General features: G+C 40.4%; 1 protein-coding gene across 15 annotated transcripts in view; it reads right to left on the bottom strand.

Moving 5' to 3' along the window:
• ebf3a (EBF transcription factor 3a) overlaps positions 1 to 25,000 on the bottom strand; it is a 95,813-nt gene that overhangs the window by 24,820 nt on the left and 45,993 nt on the right. For 6 of the 15 annotated variants that reach the window (XM_082151912.1, XM_082151926.1, XM_082151917.1 and 3 more), the window contains exons 7-9: positions 10,885 to 10,966; positions 6,437 to 6,581; positions 1 to 58 (exon numbers count right to left, since the gene is read on the bottom strand). The exon at positions 1 to 58 is cut by the window's left edge and continues 76 nt beyond it. In XM_082151912.1, the coding sequence (XP_082008038.1) occupies positions 1 to 58; positions 6,437 to 6,581; positions 10,885 to 10,966 (285 nt within the window). The remainder of the gene's footprint in view (positions 59 to 6,436; positions 6,582 to 10,884; positions 10,967 to 25,000) is intronic. The other 9 variants (XM_082151919.1, XM_082151921.1, XM_082151914.1 and 6 more) reach the window with 3 other exon arrangements.

Genomic DNA, 25,000 nt, shown 5'->3' with positions numbered 1-25,000 from the left:
GCTCCTCCAGTGGTCCAGCCTTCACTCGGGCTAATGGCCTTTATGCACGGGGTAGCTGCTTATAACAGAACAAAAAAAGCACAACTCAGGATCCTGTTTTTGTATGGACACACGCTAGCCACAAGCAGATCATTCTCATGCTGAGGATAATGAAACCCTAAAGTAAACGAAGCATGAATGATTTGGGCCACGTGAAAACAAAAGGCCTGCGTTGTACATCAACTCTTCTGTGTAGAAATCAGCCATTAAACTGTTCACTAACACAATGAGAGGGAAAAGAAAACATCGACTGTCCGTTCGGCAGATAAACCGTCGTTCAGATACGTTGCTGATGATTAAGCACTGTGTGCATGCTAGGACCGTCGATTTATCTGTCCGGCTTTCACAGATCTGAGATCAGTCAATCAAAAGGTCGTGGAGCAAAGCACGGGCGGCGGGACAGCAAAAAAGCGTGACTTCGATTTTTCATGCACCCGCTAATTGGGTCGAGGCTTTTTATCTGCAAACCTTGCCTTTGGTTTAAAAACTTCCAACTTTCTCCTCTCTTCCAACCCTTTATCTCCCAGTGTCTCTTATCTTTTGGTAATGAGCACTTTTTGCCTTTTGGGGTCTTTAAAATCTGATTTTAGAGGTGATGAGATGGGATTTGTGAGTTTAAGGTTTAAATAGGTAAGCTATCATGCTAATGGTGAAGTACACGTGTTCTTAAATGAGAGAACGAGGTTGTGGGTCTGACCCCGCCTTTGTCGAGAAGTTAGCCAATGGCTCATTAGCATACATTATTGTAGTGACTGCCCCCCCTCCACCCCTGCGGAGTCAACACTACCACAGTTGTAAGCGGTCGGAGGCCTAGGGCGACTCGACCCCCCCGTAAACATCTTAGCGCTGTGTGCTTTGATCCGCTTTTCCTCTTCACTCTGTTGACTCTGTTCTGCCACCCCCTCCAAAGCACCTTTTGAATACGAACTCCCGGGCAAAGCGAGCGCGAATATGACAACACACTGCTAATACTGGCCAACAATTCAACCGCAACAGTAGCCCTTCACCTTGAGCTGTTTTCATTTTATTTTACGGCTTTCCAGGCCTCACTCATTTCGTTTCTTTTCCAGGGAAAAACAATGGCATTGTGCTTTTAGATTTTAAGGTCTCAGAGAGGTTATTAATAATGCACAGAAGATGGTTGGCCTCTTTGGAAACCCTCTCAGCTTAAAATCTCTCCCCTCCATTAAAAGTGTCTGACATCATTTTCATCAGCCCACAGACCCTGACATCATTTTATAACCCGAAAATATTCAATACGCCTCTTGTGCCAATACTAATGCTGCTCTCACATATTTGTTTAATGATTTAAATGCCAAATCCCTATTAACTTATATACTTCAGATTACACATAGGCCTACATTATATCAATTTGATATTAACATTTTGAAATAACTTTAATTTAATAATATTATAATAGAAATTGTTGAATAATTGACAATGGGGCTGGGCTGTTGAATTAAGAAATATTAAAATTATACATAATTATAATATTTAATATTCCCACCAAGTGTGTGTGTGTACATATATATGTGTATATATATTAGTCTCTCCCCCTATATATGGCTCCTGTACTGCCTGTTTAATCCTTCGCAAGGTGAATAACAGAAGTTGGATTGCCGGTCTGGGACGTGTTATGTGCCCAAATCTGATACTTAAGGTTAGGGGTTTGTTCAAGTACTTATTAAGCTCCGCCAATAATGCAATAAATGATATATTTATGACCGTTACATGAGGTAAACTTGTGGGGTTAAGCCCTTGTGTGTGCAGGTGTTTCTCTCCCCTGTCTCTCTGCTGTTCTAGCGGCCCTAGTTAATCAACATTAGGTATTGTTGTGTAGAACAGCCCAGACAAGGCAGCTCTCTTTGTTTGCCTTAATGTTGGACTAGTGGAGGTTATATTTACTCATTCCTCTCAGCTCCCAGAGCACCAGAAGCCCTGAGCTCGCTCTCTCTCTCTCTCTCACACACACACACTGGGAGCTTGCCCTTAACTAGAGCTGTTGACTTCATGCTAATAAGTTCATACAAATTTTCATTTCTGAGGCTTGGGAATGACATTTGCTTTTCTTAATTGCAGGCAGAGCGTTTGAAAGAGGATCAAGTCTCCAAAGACAGACACGACTCCTCATAGGGACTGACCTTCATCAGCGCAACCAATTATAGCAAATCATTCACCAAAAATTACAGTAAACAAATTTACTTTGTGTAGGTGAGCAGAAGGAAGGGGCTGGTGCACGTGAGTGTGTCTGCGCGTGCGCGAGGAGAGAACGGGCCCACGAGAGGGGCAGTCTGGCAGCTGTGGCCTGAGATCACCACGCATTGCCTCGGAATTCGCAACGCTCCCCCCCGCCATCCTAGAGAAAAGGCTGCCAGACCTCTCCCCTCTCCCCTCTCCGCCGCCGAGCATTTGCATACATTCTGCTTGAATATAGAGAGGGAACATGTGTTGAATGGGAAGCATAAAGGAGTGAATTACACAGCCTGTGTTCGTCAGCTAATGATATACGTGCGAAATGCACTCAAGCGGATGATGGAAATTGGAGAAAGCAGACATGGTCTATGGCGGCCCGGAGAGGCCAAGTTCAACACTCCACTAGGAAGTGACGGGCAGGAACGTGTTTTAACAAGGGAGAACAATTTAGCAGGGGATGTGGCTCAGGTTATGTTCGGAATTGCATACTGACATATTACCTGGAGTATTTCTGCAGTGCACAATATGCACATTTTCTGTATGCATGGTAAATCTGAATCGCCTGAAATATGTCAAAATCTGTATCTGACAAAGTATTTATATTTTTTTGGTTACAACAAATAATATCATTTTTAAAATATAATATTATATATATATATATATATATATATATATATATATATATATATATATATATATATATATATATATATATATACACACATACATATACATTAGTTGTGGCAACTAAACATTACTGCATTTTTGCAAAAATATATATATATATATATATATATATATTTTTTTATCCATGATAATTGGATGCAACTCGCATGCAACATAATGAGATCCCTAATTTTACTAATTTAAGTAAAAAAAATTTGCCAGTTTACAGTGCACTTTTTTTTTATAGAGACTTTAAAAAAAGTGTGGTAACATTTGTAAAATAATAAAAACTAATGCTAAATTATTATATTAGTCTTGCAAAAAGGAATTTGCATGCATGTCTGCTTGCATGTGTAAATGTATCGAATCATTTTGTGGTAGTTCTTTACGCTCAGAGAAATCGCTGGCTTTGTTTCATCGGGCTTCCTCTGGCTGAAGTGGACGGTCAACAAGCAAGACTGTGTGTGTGTGTGTGCGTTTTCCCGTGTGTATTGTTTACAGAACACCACAGCGTCTTGGTGTGAAGCTTTAATCAGACTTGAGTCGTCTTCCATGGCAACATGGCGGCCGGCGTGTTTTGTCACCTTCTTCGCTGCACTCCCCAATATTGAGGCACTCTAACAGGTCCCATCCTGCCTGCTGCAACCTTCCTTTGTTCCAGCGCGTAAAATGTCTTGTAATTGTGCAGGGGATGTCCAGATGGCAGGCTGATCCCGGCGCTGATGGGATTAGAGCTCTTACCTCACGTCGGCCCATCTGTCCTCTCTAACTGGCTACGGCCTCACAGACGCCGACCGCTCGTCTTTATTGCATAAACCTAACAACATTACCGCCACTTGGTATGCAAATCAACTCGGAGCTGTAGGCCCAGACCGGAGGGGGTGTGCGTGCACCGCAAGAGAGACTTTCTTTTTCTTGCTCTAAATGTCTTCCTTCTCTTTTCGGTCTTGTGCATCGCTATATTTCTTTGCTTTCGTGGAATTAGCACTAAACGGTTTTCAAATCGGAGAATGTGTTCATTTGGACCCGGGAGGGGAGAGGGGGGGGTTCGATTGTGTATGTTCTGTCTGGCTATGTGCAGATGGGGCCATTTGGATCCGAGTGTGTGTGCGCATGTTTGCGCCTGTGTGAATTTGTACATATGTTTCTGCGTGGCGTATCTAAATGGCGCTAATGCAAAAGAAACCCTCCTATAGTGTGCGCTCGCCTCTTTCTCCTCCCCCAGGTTTCTTTCCCCAGCTGTAAATAATGAAAGGGGCTCATGTGCTCGGAGAGCACAGCAACGGTGAGGGTCCGCTGGGCTATGTGAAGGGAATTACTTTAAGTTGAAGATCAGAAGGCAGAGCAAATTCACTGTCCGGGAAAATTCGCCTGAATTAGATGATTAGATAAAAGTGTGAAAGGACAGGAGAAACGGTAGGACCTCCCCGTGGCCGCTTTCGTGCTCTCTCAGCTTGCATTTATCACTTTCAAGAATGTGTTTCTAATCTAAACCACCCTGTATCTGCGCCGCAGACCTGGACTTGACCGTAAATATGGACAAAGTTATATTTTACGACTATATATCCTGTACATGTGTGCAAGAAGCTCTTCTACACCAGAATGGAAAGAGATGACAGGTTGAACCTTTCTCTCATTTCCTTCTCAGCCAAATGATAAGTCTTAAACATTCTCTGGAGTTTAAAGAAGTGATTAAACGCCAAGTTCGGATGCTTGGAAACTCTTTCTTTCTGTTTTAACGGCCCCCCGGTCGCCTTTAAAGGGCCAGATATTAGATAGGTAGCTGTAATATTCACTACGGCCCAAATTTGCCATCAGGGCCGGGTGAAACAGCAGGTAACTAAGTGGTGAGAGAACGCGTCTGCGAGGCCGGTGGGTGTTTAAGGAGGAGGTGAGCTTTTAAAACAGTCGGAAATTTAAAAGAGTTGTCAGGAATATCGCCACCACTTGTTACAGTGCTGTCAGAATTCACCGCGAGAGGGAATGAATTCGTTTAAATTTGAGCGTGACTATCATACGTGAGACCTAATAATGGGTGCGAAAGAAAGTTTTTGATGGAAACCATAAAATCACAAATTATGAGCGATCTGAAACAGTCTTTCTTCATGCACATCCTCTTCTAACAATAAAACCACTGAAATCCGACCGCAGATGAACTATATGGTGGTTGTAAACACAGTAATGGAAGCTTAGAAAAAGATTTACAATAAAAAGGACTCTGCCAAGCAGGCTTTGAAGAAGGATAGCCTCGGCAGTGTTTGGGTTGAGCCGTGTTTTTTCTGTCTTTCTCTCTCTCGGTCTCACGGGACTCAGGCAGACGAGGGGAGAGGCCTCAACCTTCTTAATTGCTCTCCTAATTAAAGGCGGTTGCTAAGGAAAACACACCTACTATCAAGCGACTACAGCAGAGAGACAAACAATACGTCAGAATACCAAACACTCGAGCGCTCAGGGCACAAACGTTCAATTACGCTACTTCTGTACTGCTTTTCACCGACGTTAATGCAAGAAGCCGAGAAATAGAAAACAAATATTTTTGCTAGGGTTTTTTGTCTCACACGAGTCGGGATTTGATGCGATTTCTCTTGCATCATTAAATATTACTGGAGCCTTGGTTGATATGGTAATTACGGACTGATTAAGACAAAGAAAATACTAATGTTATGTTTTTTAATGAGCAAAGATTATGTTCTGTTTTAATGCTTAGCCCAGAGATTTGAGTACTGAAGTAGAGTGATCAAAACCAGCTCAGTCTAACAAAGCAGCAAAATCTGAATTTTACTCATCCAAGGACTTGCTTTATACATACATACATACATACATATATATATATATATATATATATATATATATATATATATTTAGAGAGAGAGAGAGAGAGAGAGAGAGAGAGAGAGAGAGCAGTGTTAATTAAAACCAAGTCTGGATGTAATCAGTTCATTTTCGGCAATGAATTTAGAGGGATTTTAATGGCAAAATGTATTAAACCTACTAGCAATGTGTATTAGTAGCTGAAAGTACACTGAAAATATTTAATATGAATATGTTCATTATATATTTTGCGTGCAAGGATTTGCTGTCTGTGCAAAAATTGTGATAAAAATATATAAGCCATCACACAATTTTGAGAATTACAAAAAATAAATAAAATGCGACATAAGAAAATTGAAAAATGTGGCCCAAAATCATTCATAAAAATTGCAAAAACTGTACTTCTTTTTTTAAATGAGAACAATAACATCAGTAATAATATTAACAATAAAATTTGTGATTAATTAAGCAGGTAGAAACACCATAAAATCTAATCTAAAAAGTTCTGAGGAAACAGAGAAAGCATGAATATTCTCTAAAAGATGAACTAGCCATCTTTCCTCTAAAGTTTCTCTACCATGTTTCGTGGATGAGCGAGAATGGGCGATGTGAATGATTAAAAGAATGTGGGCTAAAAATGAGAAAAGGGGAAAGTGAAATGCAGGAAATCAGAAGGAGAAAGTGAGAGAAGCGCTGCAAATAATAGTGTTATGGGAAATGTGCCTACCATTCTCCAGATAAGGAGTGGCCGTACCTTCTGAGGGATCTAGACGGCGAGCTCTTCTGCCGTGTTTTGAGTTGTTGTGGACAAACATGTTGTCCGACACGGCCAGCACGTGACCGTCCACATTAACCGTTGTCGATACAACGACCTGTGAAGAAAACGTAAAGATTGTTTGATGGCATGTTCAATCTCTACATTGGGCCTGTGTGAAGAAGTTCATTGAGATGCATTGCTTCACATTTTTCCTATGAAAGTCTTGGTACGAATAGGCCTTTAAAACTAAATAAATTCCAAATATTCCAGATATTCCATTTAACATAATCAATCAATCAAGCAAGCAAACAATCAATCAAGCAATCAAATCACATATATAGAAAAACTTCCTACATTTATAAAAAAAAAAAAATACAATTACAAAATTCATAGCTATATAATATCTTGAGTTTGGTATGATAAAGTTTGTAGAAATCAATTTTCACATTTCTTGCCAAAAATATGAACTCAATAAAAACAGACTCTCCTTAAACTTAGAATCGACTTCATTGAACTAAATGAATCATTTGGCATCAATAAAATATCAGGCCTGTTTTTGACCAGAGGCCTTTTTGAGCAGGCCTATACTTAAAGGCCAGAGAAACAAGAAGGACACTTCTGAGGGTTTCTGCGGGGTCTTTATCAGAAACCGCCGCTCTTTTTTTCCCCAGCTTGCTCTTTGTTGTGGCTCTTATTTACGAGAAAACGAACACAAAAAGCCTTTTTGGCCTGTGGTGTCGGCTCAACATGAGAGCAGGTCTCAGTACAGTTAGCGGATGAACCCGGCGCTCTTCTGATCAGTAGGGTCCTTTGGACACGGACACACACGCGCCACACACGGCTTTGTTTGTTTGACTTCTCTCCTCCGTACCAGCGAGGCTTTATTTTGAATGCTGACAACCGTGCGACCGCTCCACACCTTCGAAACAATAACCGCAAACACATTTGCCTCGCTAAGCGCTGGAGCTTGAACCTGTGCCCATTGTTTATTTTCCAAGCCAAGCAGGAGGGAGTGAAACAAGGGAAAAGTTGCTCGTTTTTGCAGACTTACTGGGTTTGGTGGAACAACTCCCCGTGGGCTTTACATTATTAAAACAATAAGTTATCACTACATTCCGAAAAGAGAGTCTGTTTTCACACCTTAAGCAACTAAAGATGACTTGCGCGGTTCAATATGCTTCGTGTAAGCTGGAACGCCGTCTGACTGTTAATGACCCAGCCTGAATCCAAACAGGCTACTGTTAGCTATGGATCAATTCTGCTTAGAAAGTTCCAAACAAACACGTTCACTTAAAATAATCAGATTAACGCACATGCATTCGGGATTTAGCAAGGCCGATTCTTAAACGTTTTGTCCTTCTCCAAAAATGGATTACACTATTTATGGGTGTCAAATGCGAAATCATATTCGCTTATTGAAGGTGAAAAATGTTTAACATTGTCTTATTCTAGTCCTCGGCTGCAATAGGTCTCGTATTTCTTTCTCCAAATGAACCGCCGTGCAGGAATCGACTCTATATAAAGCGCATTTAATTTCTCGTTTGAAGAATATAATTAACCTTTGTAAGAAGGAGAGCTTCTTTTTTCCTATTTAAAGGAGACACTTGGGCGGTTACAAGAGTGTGCATGTTAGATAAAGGACGAGAGGCTTGTCTGGGAAGAACTAGCCAAGCCCTTGTCAATCAAAGAGAGGCCTCCATTTTGAAGCGCTCTGGCTTTTCTTTTTTTTTTTTTTTTTTTTTTTTTTTTTTTACAAAAAGCTACAATTAGTGTTTAATCTGCCACTTAAGGTGAACAGAAAGAAGTGGAGAGTCTCTCATCTGCTCCATCATCCATTAGCAGCCACTCAAACAGCCCACAGATCGCTAGCTCACCCTATTACATTGATCTATAGATTTATTGATTAGCTGTTTTATCTTATTAGTCACAGCTTGAGTAAGGGCCGTGATGGAGAAGGGTGGCAGACCCTCAAAAGAAAAAGAAAAATAGAATTTGAGAAGAGCCCCTCTGGTAGCAGATGAGGGGGTTTTCTTTGTTTTTGTTGATCTGTTTACTAAAGAGGCCTGCCCATACAGTTGCATTGAGAGAATTAGGGCCGTTTAGCATCTGAAAGAGGAAAGGGGTTAGAGGGGTGGGCTGTGCTGTTGTGGGGGGTCTGAGGTGGAAGTGGAGCAGTTACAATCTGGAATATTCCCTCTGTCACGTTCACAGTCAAGAGTCACAATGAGGATGATCCTTGAGGCCTGTTCACAACAAATAAGATGCCTTAAAATGTTCACAATTAATTTTTTTGCCATGACAAATGTATCATCTCTCTTGAATAAAATGTTTGGAAACTGAAATGAATTATTAGGCATATTTTTTTTTTTTTATATAAAATTGTCCCAAAACAATTATAATAAATACAATAATAATTATAAAATAATTAATTATAAATATATAATATAATATAATATAATATAATATAATATAATATAATATAATATAATATAATATAATATAATATAATATAATATAATATAATTATAAAAATAAAATATATAATAAAAATACTTTTTGGAATTTAAAAAATTTAAAAAGAATCAAAAATGTATACTGTTTGGATTTGTTTGGATACTAAAATGAATTATTCCGCATCAAAATAATTTTAAAACAAATCAATTATCGGAATAAAAAATAAATACAATTAATAAATATATAATCAATAAAATAATAATGATAAATTAAATATGCATTTTAAAAAAATTTAAGTAAAAAAAGAACCTGATATATTTAAAACAAAATGAACTAAAAACGAATGGCTTAATATTGTTAAGCTACTTCAAATTAGTTTCAGATTCATTTTTCATAATAGAATATAATTCTAGATGTCTGTCCTGCCCCAAAAAAAAAAAAAAAAAAAAAAAAAACCTTGGTGTGAATAGGCCTCTAGATATTATTCTACTCTCTAGCTGAGTGCAATACAGGAAAAATGGAGAAACAAGAGAGGAGAAGGCAGGGAAAAAAGAGAAGGAAAATGGAATGGCAAATGGGGGAAGACAGGGACCCCAAAAGCATGACCTTGCCATGAGATCATGGAGAAAGGAACATGAGTGAAATTTATTCTGGAGGTGGCATTTAGCTTAGCAGAGCAGAGTTTAAGGGTTAGCGTTGGAGGAGAGGTGTCTTGCTAATGGACTCCACTCACAGACTGACAGGCATCACAGGTTTGGGTCATTTGTCTCACAGCCTGCTTTTGGTTGGAATTGTCTGTTGATTATGGGTTTTTTTTCTATAAGTGATGCTGTCATAAGCCCTCCCTGCAGGGCTGTTTAAATAATTTACAATATAAACACCAGAATGTGGATTGTAGAAGTGAATGATTAGGTTGTGAAGGGTGATGTTTCCTTAAAGGAAGTTTTGAAGAGATATGAACGGATTCCACCGGCAACCACTGATGGAGAAGAGAGAATGATGAATGAACAGAAACGAGTGATCTTTGAGGATAGAGCAGCATTAGTATGGCTCTCCACAGACACAGACACAGACACACAGACACACACACACACACCTCCACCAGGTGCTGAGGCAGAGGAAGTGTAAATAGGTTGAAAACCCAGACATGCTGTTACAGCGAGAGAAAGAGAGGTCCAGTGACTTTATTGTGGGAAGGCGCATCCGCAGTGACGGATGTTTCTTTTACTCGCAGTGCAGACAGAAAGGACACTTCCTCTCACGCCGGCTCTGACCTTCTGCTCTGGACGCATGGATCAATATCAGTGAAGACACTTGACGTTCCAAAGCATGAAAAATGAAAGTTGTGCAAGCGGCTGCACCACTGCTGCCTGCTCAACAATACATCTATATAACCACAAGTATATAAACACACATCCTCACAGCACTGGGTTAAGCGGAGCTGTCACACACACACACACAGAGAGACACACACAGACACACACACGTAATGAAGTCCAAGGCTGCTGCCTTGCTGTGTACTGTATCTAATAATGTCTCTGTGATTGGATGGCACCACCTAGATACAGAGGTACATAAATTAATGAAAGTGGTGCAGATATATACATTTGTGGAGTATAGAGCCCTGTATGGAAGCATATATATATGTATGTATATGTGTGTATGGAGGATCAATAGATAGAACGATAGATCTTGGGGGTTTATTTTTGTGTGTGTAACATTTGGAATGTGCTTGAGCAGAATTGCAAATTCGAAGCATCTCTGGAGGAGACAGATCTAGCCTTCGACCGGGTCAAGGCAGCCCGTTTAAATATATCCACAAAGTAAAACACCATACAGCTACCCCAGCGAGTGGCCTGTTTTTCACATTAGAATGTGTGTGTGTGTGTGTGTGTGTGTGTGTGTGTGTGTGTGTGTGTGTGTGTGTGTGTGTGTGTGTGAGGGGAAAAAAACGAAAACATTACCTGGAATCTGCGCATGTCCCGTGGGTTTCCTGCATTCTTCAGGCAGTTCTGATTACACTTGAGGAAGAATTTCAAAAAGAACCTGCAAGAGAAGACAAAGAGAGGGAAAACTCCACGTTAGACTATCAATGCATCACAAAACCTGCACGGAAAACAAATCGATGGCACAAAATGCAACCGCGGACTTCGAGTCCGGGACGTCCACGCACAACACGACTGGCACAGAAGCGCGATCAAACCGACAGCTGGATTCACCTTGTTTCTAGATAATTCCCCTCAGAGTAATGATCATTAGTGTTTTGTTCCTCACCCTCCCACGACCTCCCTGTCTCTCTGTTTATCTGTTTTTCAGTCTGTCCGTGTGGCTGACGCATCCAAATCCCACAGTTCCCCACAGAACCCATCTGCCCGTCACTGACAGGAAGTCAGTTAATATTCCGCCCCCCTCTTTCCTCCCCTGCTCTACCCTGTAATTAAGGCTTAACGTGCTCAATGGGGAGGTAAACCAGCACACCTGAGCCCTGCTCATCACAGACGAGGACCAGCGAACGGGGTAGGAGACCTAACGAGGTGAGAGCGGCCCGCAAACTTACAGTCCTGTTAGACAATTAGACACACCCCGCCACCGGGACAACAGCACCCGGTAATTATTGCGCAAATTACTAACTGCATAATCTGTTCGGCAAATGTCATGTGTGAGCGAGAGTCAGAGAAGGTCCCATCGGACGGGCCCTCGCACACGCGCACCTCGAGAACTAAAACCTGGTGTTTTTAAGAGGTAAAGAGACCCTTCAAGAGTCCTTCAAGAGAGGTGTTGAGAAGGAAGACGGATAAGAGGGGCTTAAGGGAAGAGGAAGTTGAAGGCTCGTACAGCTGGTGCCACACTCCTCGTATCACAGGAAGTGATTCGTTTAAGAGGAAGACCACTTGTAGAAGAAAAATGTTTGGAGAGATAGTCAACGGATGGATAGATTTTGTCTGAACTATTGGAGTGAACTGACTTATTGTAAAAATACGGACTGTGGTGTCTCCAGAAATATCCAGCAAGTGGGAAATTTGTCTTTGTATATGGATGTCCATGTCCACCAATATTTACCTCAGCCCTCCAACCTTTGAGGGGCCGGACGTCATGTCGTAAAGGTCCCTCGTTCTCTCGCTTTCGCGCATGCTACCATGTCATGCATTGCAGATTGTGTTCAGTGTTGAGTTAACACATGTATTTCACTAGGTAAACAGTGTGTGTATGCGGGATGAAGTCTCTCATTCGGACTCTCCGATGGGACCACGAGCCAAGCAATATATCACTGTGTGAAATGACATCTGCAACCCTGAACACCCTCCACTTCCAATTCTCATTTATATACAGTCACCCTTTCCTCCCGACAGAGAGGGAATGTTTAGGATTGAGACAGATTGAGGAAAAGTAGGAGAAAGGCGAGGCAAGGGCCCCGAAGGTGGCCTTGGTAGTTTCAGAAAATTTTTAGTGACTTGCGTCAATAAAAAGTGAATTTCAGCATCGCTGGGGTGGGAATAAAGAAAGATGGCAGTCATAACAGCCAGAAGAGGCCAAAAACATTAGAGCATTAGCTTTAATTGTGTACAGTGTGTGTATGGTAGTTGTTGGACAGGCCATTATCAGAATGAGTATTACGAGCTGTAATTCGCGGCCCCTGTCTTTATTTCCCTATAGAGCTGTAATGTTTCACAGCAGGTATCGGAGTAAATCAAGCCTGAAATATAGCCTTTATTTACCCCTCTCATTCGCTATCTCTCTCTCACTTGTTTTTTCCTACTCTATAGCCGAAAACAAATGGCTTCACACACATATACACAGGTGGACACACTTGTGCTAACTCAAAGATTATTGCAAAGCACCCATTCAGAGGTTTGAAAGTGAGATGGACTGCATCAATTTCAATAGAAGCAACAAAAACATGAAAACTATAACACCTGGAAGGCATTTCAAGTAGCCTTATAATGTTGGGGCAGTGGACAAAAAATAGTAATATATCAGAAATTTTATAAAAATTATAAAAACAGAAAAAAAAAAATAGAAAACAACTACATATTTAAGTTGTTTTTAAATATTTACAGTAAATTAGAGCAATTACTTCAAAAGGAAAATACTATTTTTACGCGCACATCTAATAATATTTTGTGACAAGTCTTGTTCCACTCAATTGTGCTTTTTGCTCAAGTGATTTACTATTGTGGGAACGTTTTATTAAAAAAAATTCTGTAAAAAATACAAAAATACTATGTTAATAAAAAGATGCTCTATACATGCTCAGCTGTGGTGCTCATGTAAGCTGCAGGTAAGCTGTAAGTAAGTATATATAAGTATATATTAGTATAACTTGACTCCCACCTCTATGTAAATATATATTTTTTTCACCCATTTAGTTTTTACATTTAAAGTCCAATCTCTTGGAAAAGTAAAAGCTCAGCTCAGGACGTATTGCCAAAGTTTAATACTAGGGTTAGAGGTTATTCTAATCCACTGCTATAACCAAACACATTTACAATTAATGTCAAAGAAAATCATTAAATGAATTATAGATGAAATGGCAGGGTATTATCACCAACAGGCTAATGCGTAAAAAAAGTGTTGAAAAACACAATCTCTCATTAAAACCCTGTACAGTAGCTGTGCATGTTCGCTCGGGGTCTGTTTACCTCCGAGTTTAAGTGAATTTCCACAGCTTTCTGAACACAATGATATTCAGCTGCTGTCCACAACAGCAGCGTAATTTCGTCTGAATTAGAGCCCTTTCACTTCTGCATGGGGATTGAGTAAATTAGTCCTTTGTGAAAAGGCAAGCAATTACGGCCACACGGTTCTCTCTCCCTTTTGCTCTCTCTAAATGGCTCCAGAACTTTGCGGTGGTGTTCGCGACCGTCGGAAATAAAGAAGGCAGTTAAATAGTCATTTAATGGAATATCAAGGAGAAGGCAGCATTAGATGCTGGCAACGGAGAGCAAGGAAGGGAAGGGAAAAAAAATTAACTGCAATTATGTTTGATTAAAGCTATCCTTCTCAATAATCAGCATTTGTGACAGGACACAGGACTCTGGTGGCCTATGGATGCCACGGAGATGTTGAGCAATATTAAGGCCAATAAAGGGATATTAGCATAGCTAATTATGGAAGAGCTGTAGCAGCGAAAGGGGGCCTCTGTGTATTGTAACGCGCAAAATAATTGGCCGAGGCAGTTATCAATTACACAAGACACGAATTTGGTTTGTCAGAGAGAAAAAAAGCAAAGCAGACGTGTTTAATTTCACATCAGAGACCTTCTTCCCTCGCTTTTGTTCTTCACCGGAGGCGTTCGACTTCTAGCTTCCACTGCAACTTGTCGACAAATCTGTGATAAAATGATCTGGCCGGCCGGCGCGAAGTAATTAATACAACCTGTCCTTCACCGCTCTTTCTGACCAGAGGGGCCGAATGCTTATGATGGTGGCGGACGAGAGAGAGAGAGAGAGAGAGAGAGAGAGAGAGAGAGAGAGAGAGAAGACGGGGAGCTTGTCGTTTGAAAGGACTTTGGCTTCACAGGCTGAGGTAATTGAGAGGAAAAAAGGGGTACGTTTCAAGCACATCAGCTCAATAACAGCCCTTAGCTCTTATCTTAACCCAAACCATCATTGGATCGTTTTCCTGCCCTCATTCAAAGGAGAAGCCCTCCTCCCGTCCTCTCCTTCACACTAATCCCACTTCATTCAGCACAAAAGACGCAAAAACAAATAAATGCAGGGGGCGATGCTTCTGTCCCATAACCCCCGTCATAATTGCCGGTAAGGTTACTCTTTCCGAGCCGCCATCATCTTGATCTCTTAAATTCAGTGTGTTTTACATCAGTAAAGGCAGTGGGAGGTTAACTGCAGATGACAGCTGTGACAAAATCAATCGATTTAAAAATCGGAGGAACATTTTACAGCTCTTTCATAGCTCAGATGTAGTTTAAGTATTAATATTATCTCAGATGTGTCTCCTAAAAGTACTGTGGAAATATAAATGTGACATAAAATGAGAGGACACAGCTACAATGGAAACCAAAAATTGGTGAAGGATTTACTTTGCAACAATTTTTACTAGGGAACTGCTAGTAAATTTCACAACGAAAATACAAGAATCACACGTGACATTTTAAAGTGTTTTCTTGTAAATCATACTCTAATAGTAACTTCGAAAGATCGCTTTTTACAGTGTATAAAAATAACGTGCATCGCATAACTCTGATCATTTAGGAGATTTTTATAAGAAAAAGTTGACATGTGGAGATGTTTGATTGCAAACATTTGAGAAACATTTGAGTTTTCCAAATATTTGGCAGCCCCTTAAATGATCGTATTGTGTTTGTTTTGTTGTCGAATGTTGTCGTATTAAGACAAAAGAGGGGGGAAAACCTGCAACTGCTTTTCTTCCTGTCGTCCCAAGACAGATGAGGGGATGTAAAGAGAGGTAAAGAAATACAATGGCAGATGGGAGTGTGTGTGTGTGTGTGTGTGTGTGTGTGTGTGTGTGTGTGTGTGTGTGTGTGTGTGTGTGTGTGTGTGTGTGTGTGTGTGTGTGTGTGTGTGTGTGTGTGTGTGAGCGGTCAGTGTGGACACTAATTGCTGCTCAGGCGTTAATGGTTAGGGCACAGCTGTGTGACTCTGCTGAGTATTGATCACGAAGCAACTTTAGCTGATCAGACCCCTGCCAGCCAGACAATACAGAACACACACACACACACACACACTTACACGAGTACATTCTGCTGATTTCAGGTCCAGAAGCTGAGATGGTACACAGGTCAATACAGATCACATTTCCAAAATGCACAAGCTCCCTGTGTCAGCTCTGGCTTCTGATTGGCTGAAAGGCCCGATTGCATCTGATTGGTTCTTGGGTGCGCTTGCATCTCATTTGACAGAGAGAGGTTTTTCAAAACCTATAACACCAAGTATTGAACTTTGGTGAGTAACTCATCTACAGTCTACACCATTTCTGCTGAGGTATTTCTTTTCTAAGCATTCAGAATTCAACTTTACACTTGGCAGGCAATAAAACAGGCATACAAAAACCCCACAGAGTTACACGTAAGGAAGAACCCGAGGAGCCCAAAATATCATAGAGACTTGAAGCCAGCCCGTTTTAACCACTTAGCAACCACCGCCCACAGACAAGCGCTATTGAACTCCCTTTTGGATCTTTTCTGAAGGTTTAAACAGGTTAAAATATGTTCAAATCAGGATTCAACAACTGCACTTGCTTAATTGTCTGATCACGAAGGAAGTGACCCGAACATGTGAAAGAAATACAGAATTTTGTATGTTTGAACGTATCTGAGCATCTGCCTAAACATATTTATGCCAGAAGTGTTTTAGACACGTGTTCCTGTCTTGTGTGTGTGTGTGTGTGTGTGTGTGTGTGTGTGTGTGTGTGTGTGTGTGTTTTCTCCCTCAGGCAGACTGCTGTACCAGACCCAGACTGGTGTGCACATTCTCTCCTCCTTTCTTTCTCACTCTCTCTATTTGTCCTCTCCTCCATAGTTTTTCCTAATGTGTAACATGCCTCTGACATTATTTTCCCAACAGATCACTGCTTCTGTCAATCACAGCATTTTGTCTTAGACTGGGGCCTCATTAAACACACACTCTCTCTCTCTGTCGCCCTCCTCCATCCACCCTCCTTTACCATTCTCTCTCTTTCCCCCTTCTACCACTTTTTTTCTGGTTTAGGTGTACTGAAGGATCTTGTGGAGGTTCCCTGTTGCAAATCGGGCCTCTTTTCCACGACAGGGTGTTATGCAAGATAATAAACACATCAAATAAGTTGTAAAAAGACAAGAACAGAAAACAAAGGTAGACTGTTCACATTGTAATCAACAAAAACAGCATTTTTTAGCTGTAGATGTTTTTTTTGTTTTTTTTATAATTGTTTATTTTTTATAATTGTTATTAGTAAAAAAATTATAATATTGACAAACATCACATATGAAATGATTGCTATTTGAATTTTATTCATTAAAAATGAACATTTTGACAAATACAAAACTATATTTTTCACATTAAAATAAACAAAACGTCCCTCCAGCTGTTTTTAGGTATAGATAAACATTTTAATTAATAATTGAAAAATAATTTAGAATTTTATAATAATAATAATAATAATAATATTGTTGTTGTTGTCGTTATTATTGGTATTATTATTAATAATTTATATAATTCAAAACATCACATATATTAATGTGATGATTTAAATGATTTCTATGAATTTTAATCAATAAAAAAAAAAAAAAAAAAAAAAAATATATATATATATATATATATATATATAAAAGAAAAGCTGCTTGTCTTAAAGGCAGTGAATCAAATTCTTAAAATAAATATAAAACATGTTCTAAAACTCATAAGACACATAAACAAAAAAATGCCAGTCGGTTATGTAGTGAAATAGTAAATTACGTCATTGTTCTGCACTGAGTCAATGGAATTGTAGGCCGGTTCTGAAACAGCTCTGCAAATCCCCCGGCCCGAGAACCAGCACTGTTTCTGAGGAAAAGGGGTAGTAGGCTATGCATGTTTTACCTCTCTTGCTCTTTCCATCCCCACGCTCAGCTCTTTGATGTTGGGAATGCGGGCTCAAGTTTCCCCGGGAGGAGGTGAGGGGCGGAAAAGGAGTGGGGGGTGGGGGTGGGGGGCGTCGGTGGTGGGTTTCAATCCTGCTTCTGATTGGCTGAAACACTGGCCACACATGGCCAAGGATGCTGTTGTCTTTACCTGACCTAATCCTCACTTGCTGATGGATATGTGATCGCTATTTTGTTTGTCTCTTTGTTTGTTGTGTCTCTATTCTACTCCAGACATCTCCTTGTGTGTTCATTACTCTCTCTCTCTCTCTCTCTCTCTCTCTCCTTCCCCATCTAAAATTCATACATTCCCACATTCTTTCAAGACAGCCCTAATTAGGAACTGTCATCTTTGCCGATTTTAATTATTAATTAAAAACAGGAAGGAGAGAGTGAAAAAAGCACATTTCAAATCAGGCCATGAAGGAACACACACATATACGCACACACACACATACACACACATACACGGCTTGCCTGATGTCTGAAGGCTGTGGTCTCAGTGATGCTGATTAAAAACGTATTAAAACATTATAAATGATTAATGTGTATCCAGTTCTGAGTGGCAGTTATTGGTTTTAACACAGGTAATGCAGCCTAATGACACGGGCACATGTGGACCCTTCGTCCATGTCATTATTCCTGCATGTCAACAACCACACACACACAGAGAGAGAGAGGACAGGCCGTTACATCAGAGCGTTTTCAAGTCATCCATCAGCTCGCCGTAGCTCAGTCAGAGACGCTGGGAGAGCAGAGGTGATGTTACGGGCCCCCAGACAGGCGGCGGGTGATCCGCGCTAATAGATTTCCATAATGGACATGAGCAGAGGATGTGCAGGTCACTTTGCAGAAGCTTCGCTTTTTAGAGCCTGAAAAACTGACCAGATACCAAAATAATGTGAAACGTTTGGAGGGACTTCAAAGATAATGGCAACATCAGAAATGAGAGCTCTTTAATATCTCAGCTGATTGAATGGAGCGAATTAAGATCTATGAAATGTATATCTCCTGCTTAAAAGACCTCAATAATCTCATAAATGTCTCCTCTATAGTTTTGAATCTCAACACTCATAATGTGCTCATATTTACTATATTACCAACCTATATAAGTTGTATTGGCCATTGATTGCTCTTTCACTGCTCAGGGTGCTTAATAGAGTTTCATTTAAGTATCAACTTGTTTCTGCTATAGGAGAAATACAATTAGTTGTTCGGGAAATCTGAGCACAGTTTGAAACATTGTTGAGATCTCTTCATAAACTCAACATGTGTGAGATTACTAATATTGTGCTCATATTTACTAAATGACCAAGCTAGAGGAACGCTGTATTGTTCACCGGCTGCTCTTTCATTGCTCGGGCAACTTAATGGAGTTTCAATGATGCATCAATTTTGTTTCAGCTAAAACGTTTGGGAGAAATAAAACACACGTTGATTTGTAAATCTGAGCACAGTTTGAGACCTCAAACTGTTGTTGAGATCTCTTCTGAAACTCTACTTATGTGCAGATTAATGGGGTCTTTATCCCCAGCTATAAAAGAGCAACTTCTGAGCAATAAAAACCTCAAAAGAGAAGAGCGAATAGAGGGGTTGTGCATCATTTTATTCCTGATGCATAATATATGTTTCTAAAGTGATCAAGAGTGTGAGGTGTAGTTACCATGCTTGAAAAAGACAAGGACAGACTGGGAAGGATGAGGGTAAAGGTGCACCGTACGCCGAAAGCCAGGGGTCATTCATTGGGAGACAGTAGGGCAAGCGCAAAAGCTAAAACTACAGAGCGGGTGAAATGAAATGACAAATGAAGAGAAGCTGGATTAGATGCCGTGTCGTCCAGAAATGACGTGAGTGCCATATTTGTGAAACAATAATGCGGCTGGCAGCACGGATCCTTGTTCCTGATTCATCTACGGCCGTATGGCGTAGCTTTGTCAGTCTGCGCGTGGTATAAATTATTCAGTCTGAGAGATGGCAATTACAGAACCCTGCACAACCAAAATGAATATTTTATAAGGACTAAAACTGCACCGGAATGAATCATAGACACACACGTACACACACAGACACACACTGAGAGTGTGTTTGTACATGGCAGGACCAGAGGCCTTTGGTGCTTTCATATTGTTGACTGAAATCCAGAGAATTCTAATAAGCAAATATATTAGAGGTTTACATTGTCACCGTTTTGCCGGCCGTGCCTGTGGACAGATCCCAGGGAAAAGGGATTCCGACTGGGAAACTCGTAAATGCGCAATCTGAAAGGGAATGTCGTTTCTTTCAATTCAAAATGCATGGTGATTAAAGCAGCGTTAAAAATCAAAGCAGAACGTCTTTCGCAGCATATTTGTGACCCTGGACCACAAAACCAGTCACAATGGTCAATTTTCTGAAACTGACTGAGATGTATACATCATATGAAAGCTGAATAAATAAGCTTGATGTATGGTTTGGTAGGATATGACAATATTTGGCCGAGATACAACTATTTGAAAATCTGGAATCTGAGGATGCAAAAAAATTAATAAAAATAAACATTGAGAAAATCGCCTTTAAAATTGTCCATTTATGTTCACGATTGTGCTGCATTCACTCACAAAAATAAATGTTTTATATATCTATGGTAGGAATTGTACAAAATATCTTTAGAAAAAAATTAATAAATTAGAGGGAGACTTGATTTCATCAATCAGGACCTGATTGGATTGTGAAAAGAGCAGATTTATGACATCGCCCCAAAAGTAAAGTCCTTCGTATTTTTAATGGAATTTTAATGAACAATGTGAAATAAGAGTGCGTTTAGAAAAAGAAAAACTTAGATAGTTGATTTCATGCTCATGTATTTTAATATCCACAGTGCTTTAAATGCAGAGAAACTCTGTCTTGTTTTGACCCCTGTGAATGTACTCTTCGTCTCTTGCCAACTAGAAAGAGAGCAAGTGAGCGAGAAAGATGGTAAAGAGGTAAAAAAAATAAAAATAAAGACAGAGAGAAAGAGAGAGAAACACACTGAAAGGCTAATGGAGGCGGATTATACTGCCAGCCTACCCGAAGCATCGTCTGATAAAGGTTTTGTCTGTTTAGTTTCCTGCAAAGTCCAGCTTTATAATGCTGAAACAAAAAATAACATTGTTCTTTAGGCTTGCAGGAGCAAAGCAACCTGCTTGAATGGGTATTGTGTGAACAGAGGCAGTGATACCTAAAGCCTTTGTACAGCAGAGGCAGGTCAGGCCTATGACATCAGCGCGACACAAGCAGGGCTCTGTGCGGCCCGCTCCAGCAGGAGCTCAGCATGGTGGGAAAATACGTCAGGAGAAAGCTTTTTTTATCTGAGCACTCTCTCACAAACACACACACACACACACATTCATGATGATGGGACACACACAGAGAGGACAACACATATCGGTGCTTTTTTAAAATCACACTCAAAATTGTAAGGCTCAGATGTTGCTCTTATATAGCTCGATAAATAATCAAGTATCAACTTTTTCTCGCCTGAAATTGTGAAAGAATATAGTATGAAACGCTTGAGTTTTACTTCAAGTGCAAACCCGAGTACAATTTGAAACATTGCTGAGATCTCTTCTGAAACTCTAACGTTTATCCTTGGGATAAAAATATGTATTTCTTCTCCATTTGATCTCATTACTGTCTAAGAGAAACGATTGATTTAAAGGTGACACACACATTTTTTTAGGTGACACAAATGTAAAATGTATTGTTTTTTTATCGCTCAGGAGAAATAATTGGGAACTCCATGAAATATCAACTTTGTCTCTCCTCCATGAGAAATAAACGATGGAAGAATGTGGATAAAAGTGAGTGTGAACCTGAGCACGGTTTGAGACATTGTTGAGATTTCTTGAGTTTTTCTCAAAAAAAAAAAAAAAAATCTTCTGTATTTCCTCTCCATATGATCTCATTAAGAAAAACAATTGATGTATTAAAGAGATTTGTGATTTTTCTCTCCTATAGGTGTCCCAAATTCAATTCTGTTGCTTATAGGTTGCTCTTTCTTTGCTCACCGAACTTAATGGAGTTCTCAGTTATGGATCATTTTAGCATCAGCTTTGTCTTAGATGTGTCTCCTAATAAAATACATGACATACATTTAAAACACAGTCTGAGACACTCTTCAGAGAAAAGTCTCCATTTGCTCTCCATTTAATCTCAGTGCCGCCTAGGAGAAATAATCAAGACATTAAAGAGATGCTTTCTTCTTCTCTATGTGCTCTTTAAGCAGCAACAGATGAAGTACGAGTTCTGCGACGAAGCGGCGAGATGACAGAATCCGACTCGTACGCATTAAAAGTGAACGGGAGGGAGAGGGAATGACAAAGTGCTCGCAGCACAGCGGGATAAATGGTCTGAAGTGGAGTGAAATATAGACAGGAAAGGAAGCGGAGAAGGAGACATGCATTCCAAAGCTGCTGTCCCTCTGATGGCTGTTACCCAGATAACCGACACCGCTGCTTTTGCCTGTCTGCGCGGGACACATGGGCTTTCAAACAGGGTTATAGGCAAATAATAAGGATGCTCTCGCTTACAGGACTGACATGCAAGCATCCTTTACAACAGAAAAAAAAAAACAAGACGGGTGGGGGGGAAAACGCTTCTCTCCATGGAGAAAACAGCGAGTTGTCAGGTTGATTTTGTAGAGCAGTGTTGAGGCAAGAGCCGACAGCGTTGGCCTCTGTCTTTTCTGTCGCAGGTACACAAATGTGTCAGCATACATGGAGATGCGGCTCCTTCAGGGGCCGCCACGCGCTCGCTGGGGTTTGGGGGCGATGAGGTGGGGGGTTATTAAAGGATCTCATAGCTCTTTCAGCTGTATTAGAATGACATGCCACAGGGAGAGGTGCTTTCTAAACCGCCGCGTGCCACTAGGGGGCTTTCAGCTCAACAGGAGAGGACACACAAACAGATCACATCATTTCTGAATGATAAATGGAAATATGATTCCAAACTGGGCGGTGAAAATGTGTCAAGCGATTTATATGCCATTTATATTATTTACTATAGTGTACTCCGCATGCAGTGTTACAACATGCGGTCACGGTGACTTTGAATGTAGCTCAAATAATAATACTTTATGAGTACAGTATATGAGTCTTTTGTTTTTAACTCAAGAGGTTTTACTTTTGATGTAATATTTATAACTTGCTTTGAATGAATTTAGTTTGCATGCATCAAACTGTAAATAGAGAAATTTTTTAAATGAAGTACATTTCATTCGTAAAATATTTAGTCACTCGATTATCAAAATAAAGATCATTACATGGTTGTATAAAATGCGTGTGCATATATTTATGTGGAATGTGTGTGTGTGTGTGTGTGTGTGTGTGTGTGTGTGTGTGTGTGTGTGTGTGTGTGTGTGTGTGTGTGTGTGTGTGTGTGTGTGTGTTTGTTTATATTATTTATGGAGATTGTTTATGTGCGTAATGACATAGCTATTACATTAGTATTACAACGTAAATGTGGTTTATGTTCTCGTAAATTAAAATGGCTTAAAAAACATACTAAACAATGTTTTATGAAAAATGTAAAATTCATAAAGTTTTATGTGATGGGTAGGTTTAGTTTGTACAGTGTAAAAACCATCACGCCAATGGAATGTCCTCATAATGATGAGGTGTGTGTAAATATTACTATGTTATAATATTATATATTCCTGTCATTCTGCTATCCTCACTATTCCAGACTCTTAAATATAGAACTACAGTTGTTAATGAGATCAAAATGTTCTGATGAACTAGCGCAATAATGGTTATTATAAGCACCCCACGTACATGTTGAGGTCAAAGGGCACGGTTGATTTAAACCTTGCCTTTCTCTTCTCATTTTAAGATCTATTTGCAGACATTACACCCTGCTGGCCTGATTATCTGAAGTCAATCAGGAACCCTAATCACACAGAACGACTCCCTCACATCTATCAGAGGAGCCGGCGAAGAAGAAGAAAAAAAGCTCAATCTTGTTACCTATGTACAATAGCGGCGCTCAGGCCTGGGAAGGCCGGGCCCTCCCTAGAGGAAACGGCCCCATTAATTGCCGCTGTAAGTGTGGATCCAGCACAGGGTGGGATTCAATACAGAGCCGTTTATCCTGGAACCCGCTGTCACGGCGCCGGGTCACGATCCCAAACCGTCCCGTCGAAATCACCAAGGAGAAGCGATAATGAAAATTTCTTCATGTATAAAATTCTTAATCAAAATGCTGTCGGTGTCATCTACCGGCAGCAATCGCGACTTAAATTAATATGCAACAGAACCTTTGGCAAAATTAACATTCCCTCTTTTGACATGCGATTCCCAACCTCAGCCTAGATGAAGGGATGAAAGGAAGAAAGACTCAAGGAAAGTGTCAAAATCACCACTGGGAGAAACAAACGGAAAATAAATGAAAGAAACCCTAACAAGCTCGCAATTGGGCTTCACAATTGAATATCTTTTCACTTATTAACTTTAAAAGAACAAGAAAAAAAAAAAAATCCAATTATTGGGCAATTTTTCACTGTGTTTATGGTGTGGATTTGTTGATGTAATGCTTCCTGTATCTGTCCCAGGCGGATATTAGCGAACTCGCCCTCTGAGAAACAACAGTTTCAGCAAAACACCACGGAGTAATGCAGATATTCACACTTTTAATGACCTCAGGGAACACATCTAGTGTATGAACCAAAGCGCAGACTCGTAGACTATCTAACTTCCCTCCGCTGCTGACACGGCTGCATCACGCAAATAAAACCCACGTTTGATAAACAAGAGCTCTGCTATGAAATGCAATAATGCTACAAGGGACACGCCACCGAAGCGACGCCTGGGGGACCGTCGAAGTCTCTCCTCAACTTTTCATTTAACAATTGGACCGTTCCAGTGAGCGAGTCTATCCGAATGCGCTAGCATGTACTTAGCACACACCGGCTTGGGCGGTTATCTGGAAATGTGTTCAAATTGGCCACTTTCTTCGCGGAACGTCACAGCGCTCATTGATTTCACCAAGCTTCGACGACGGCCCCAACAGACCCAACATCAGCTTTTCTCATGCGAGCAGGAGAACTCTCAATTTACCCAGAGACAGGTCTCAGACTACGGCGACAGGTCCCATCTGCATGCTCACAGATTAAACATTCAATTTGTTCCCCGATAGGCCACGAGTCCCGCCACTTACCATACAAATGAAAAAAAAAAAAAAAAAGACGTCAGACTTGCGTCTCCGCCTCCATCCCGCCATCACAATACCCTTCTATTGATGCAATATTTACTTCAGGGGAATTGCGACACGTGGTCTATTTATCTTCATGAAAAATGAGCATCTGAAATTGAAATCACCTTTTGAATGGGGCGCGGATACAGCCCGCCGCTAATATGCTTCATGAACTATAAAATTTAGTCACACGGTACGGCTGTATTACTGCCGAGGGTTAAGCGCACACTCGCGCGCACACACACATCAGGCAAATTTTCCCCGTGTTAAGCTGCCGCGAGCTCCGGCAGTTG

The sequence above is a fragment of the Leuciscus leuciscus genome, assembly GCF_965113295.1.
Source record: "Leuciscus leuciscus genome assembly, chromosome: 21".
Classification (NCBI taxonomy): domain Eukaryota; kingdom Metazoa; phylum Chordata; class Actinopteri; order Cypriniformes; family Leuciscidae; genus Leuciscus; species Leuciscus leuciscus.
This window is presented reverse-complemented; position numbering and strand designations above follow the sequence as displayed.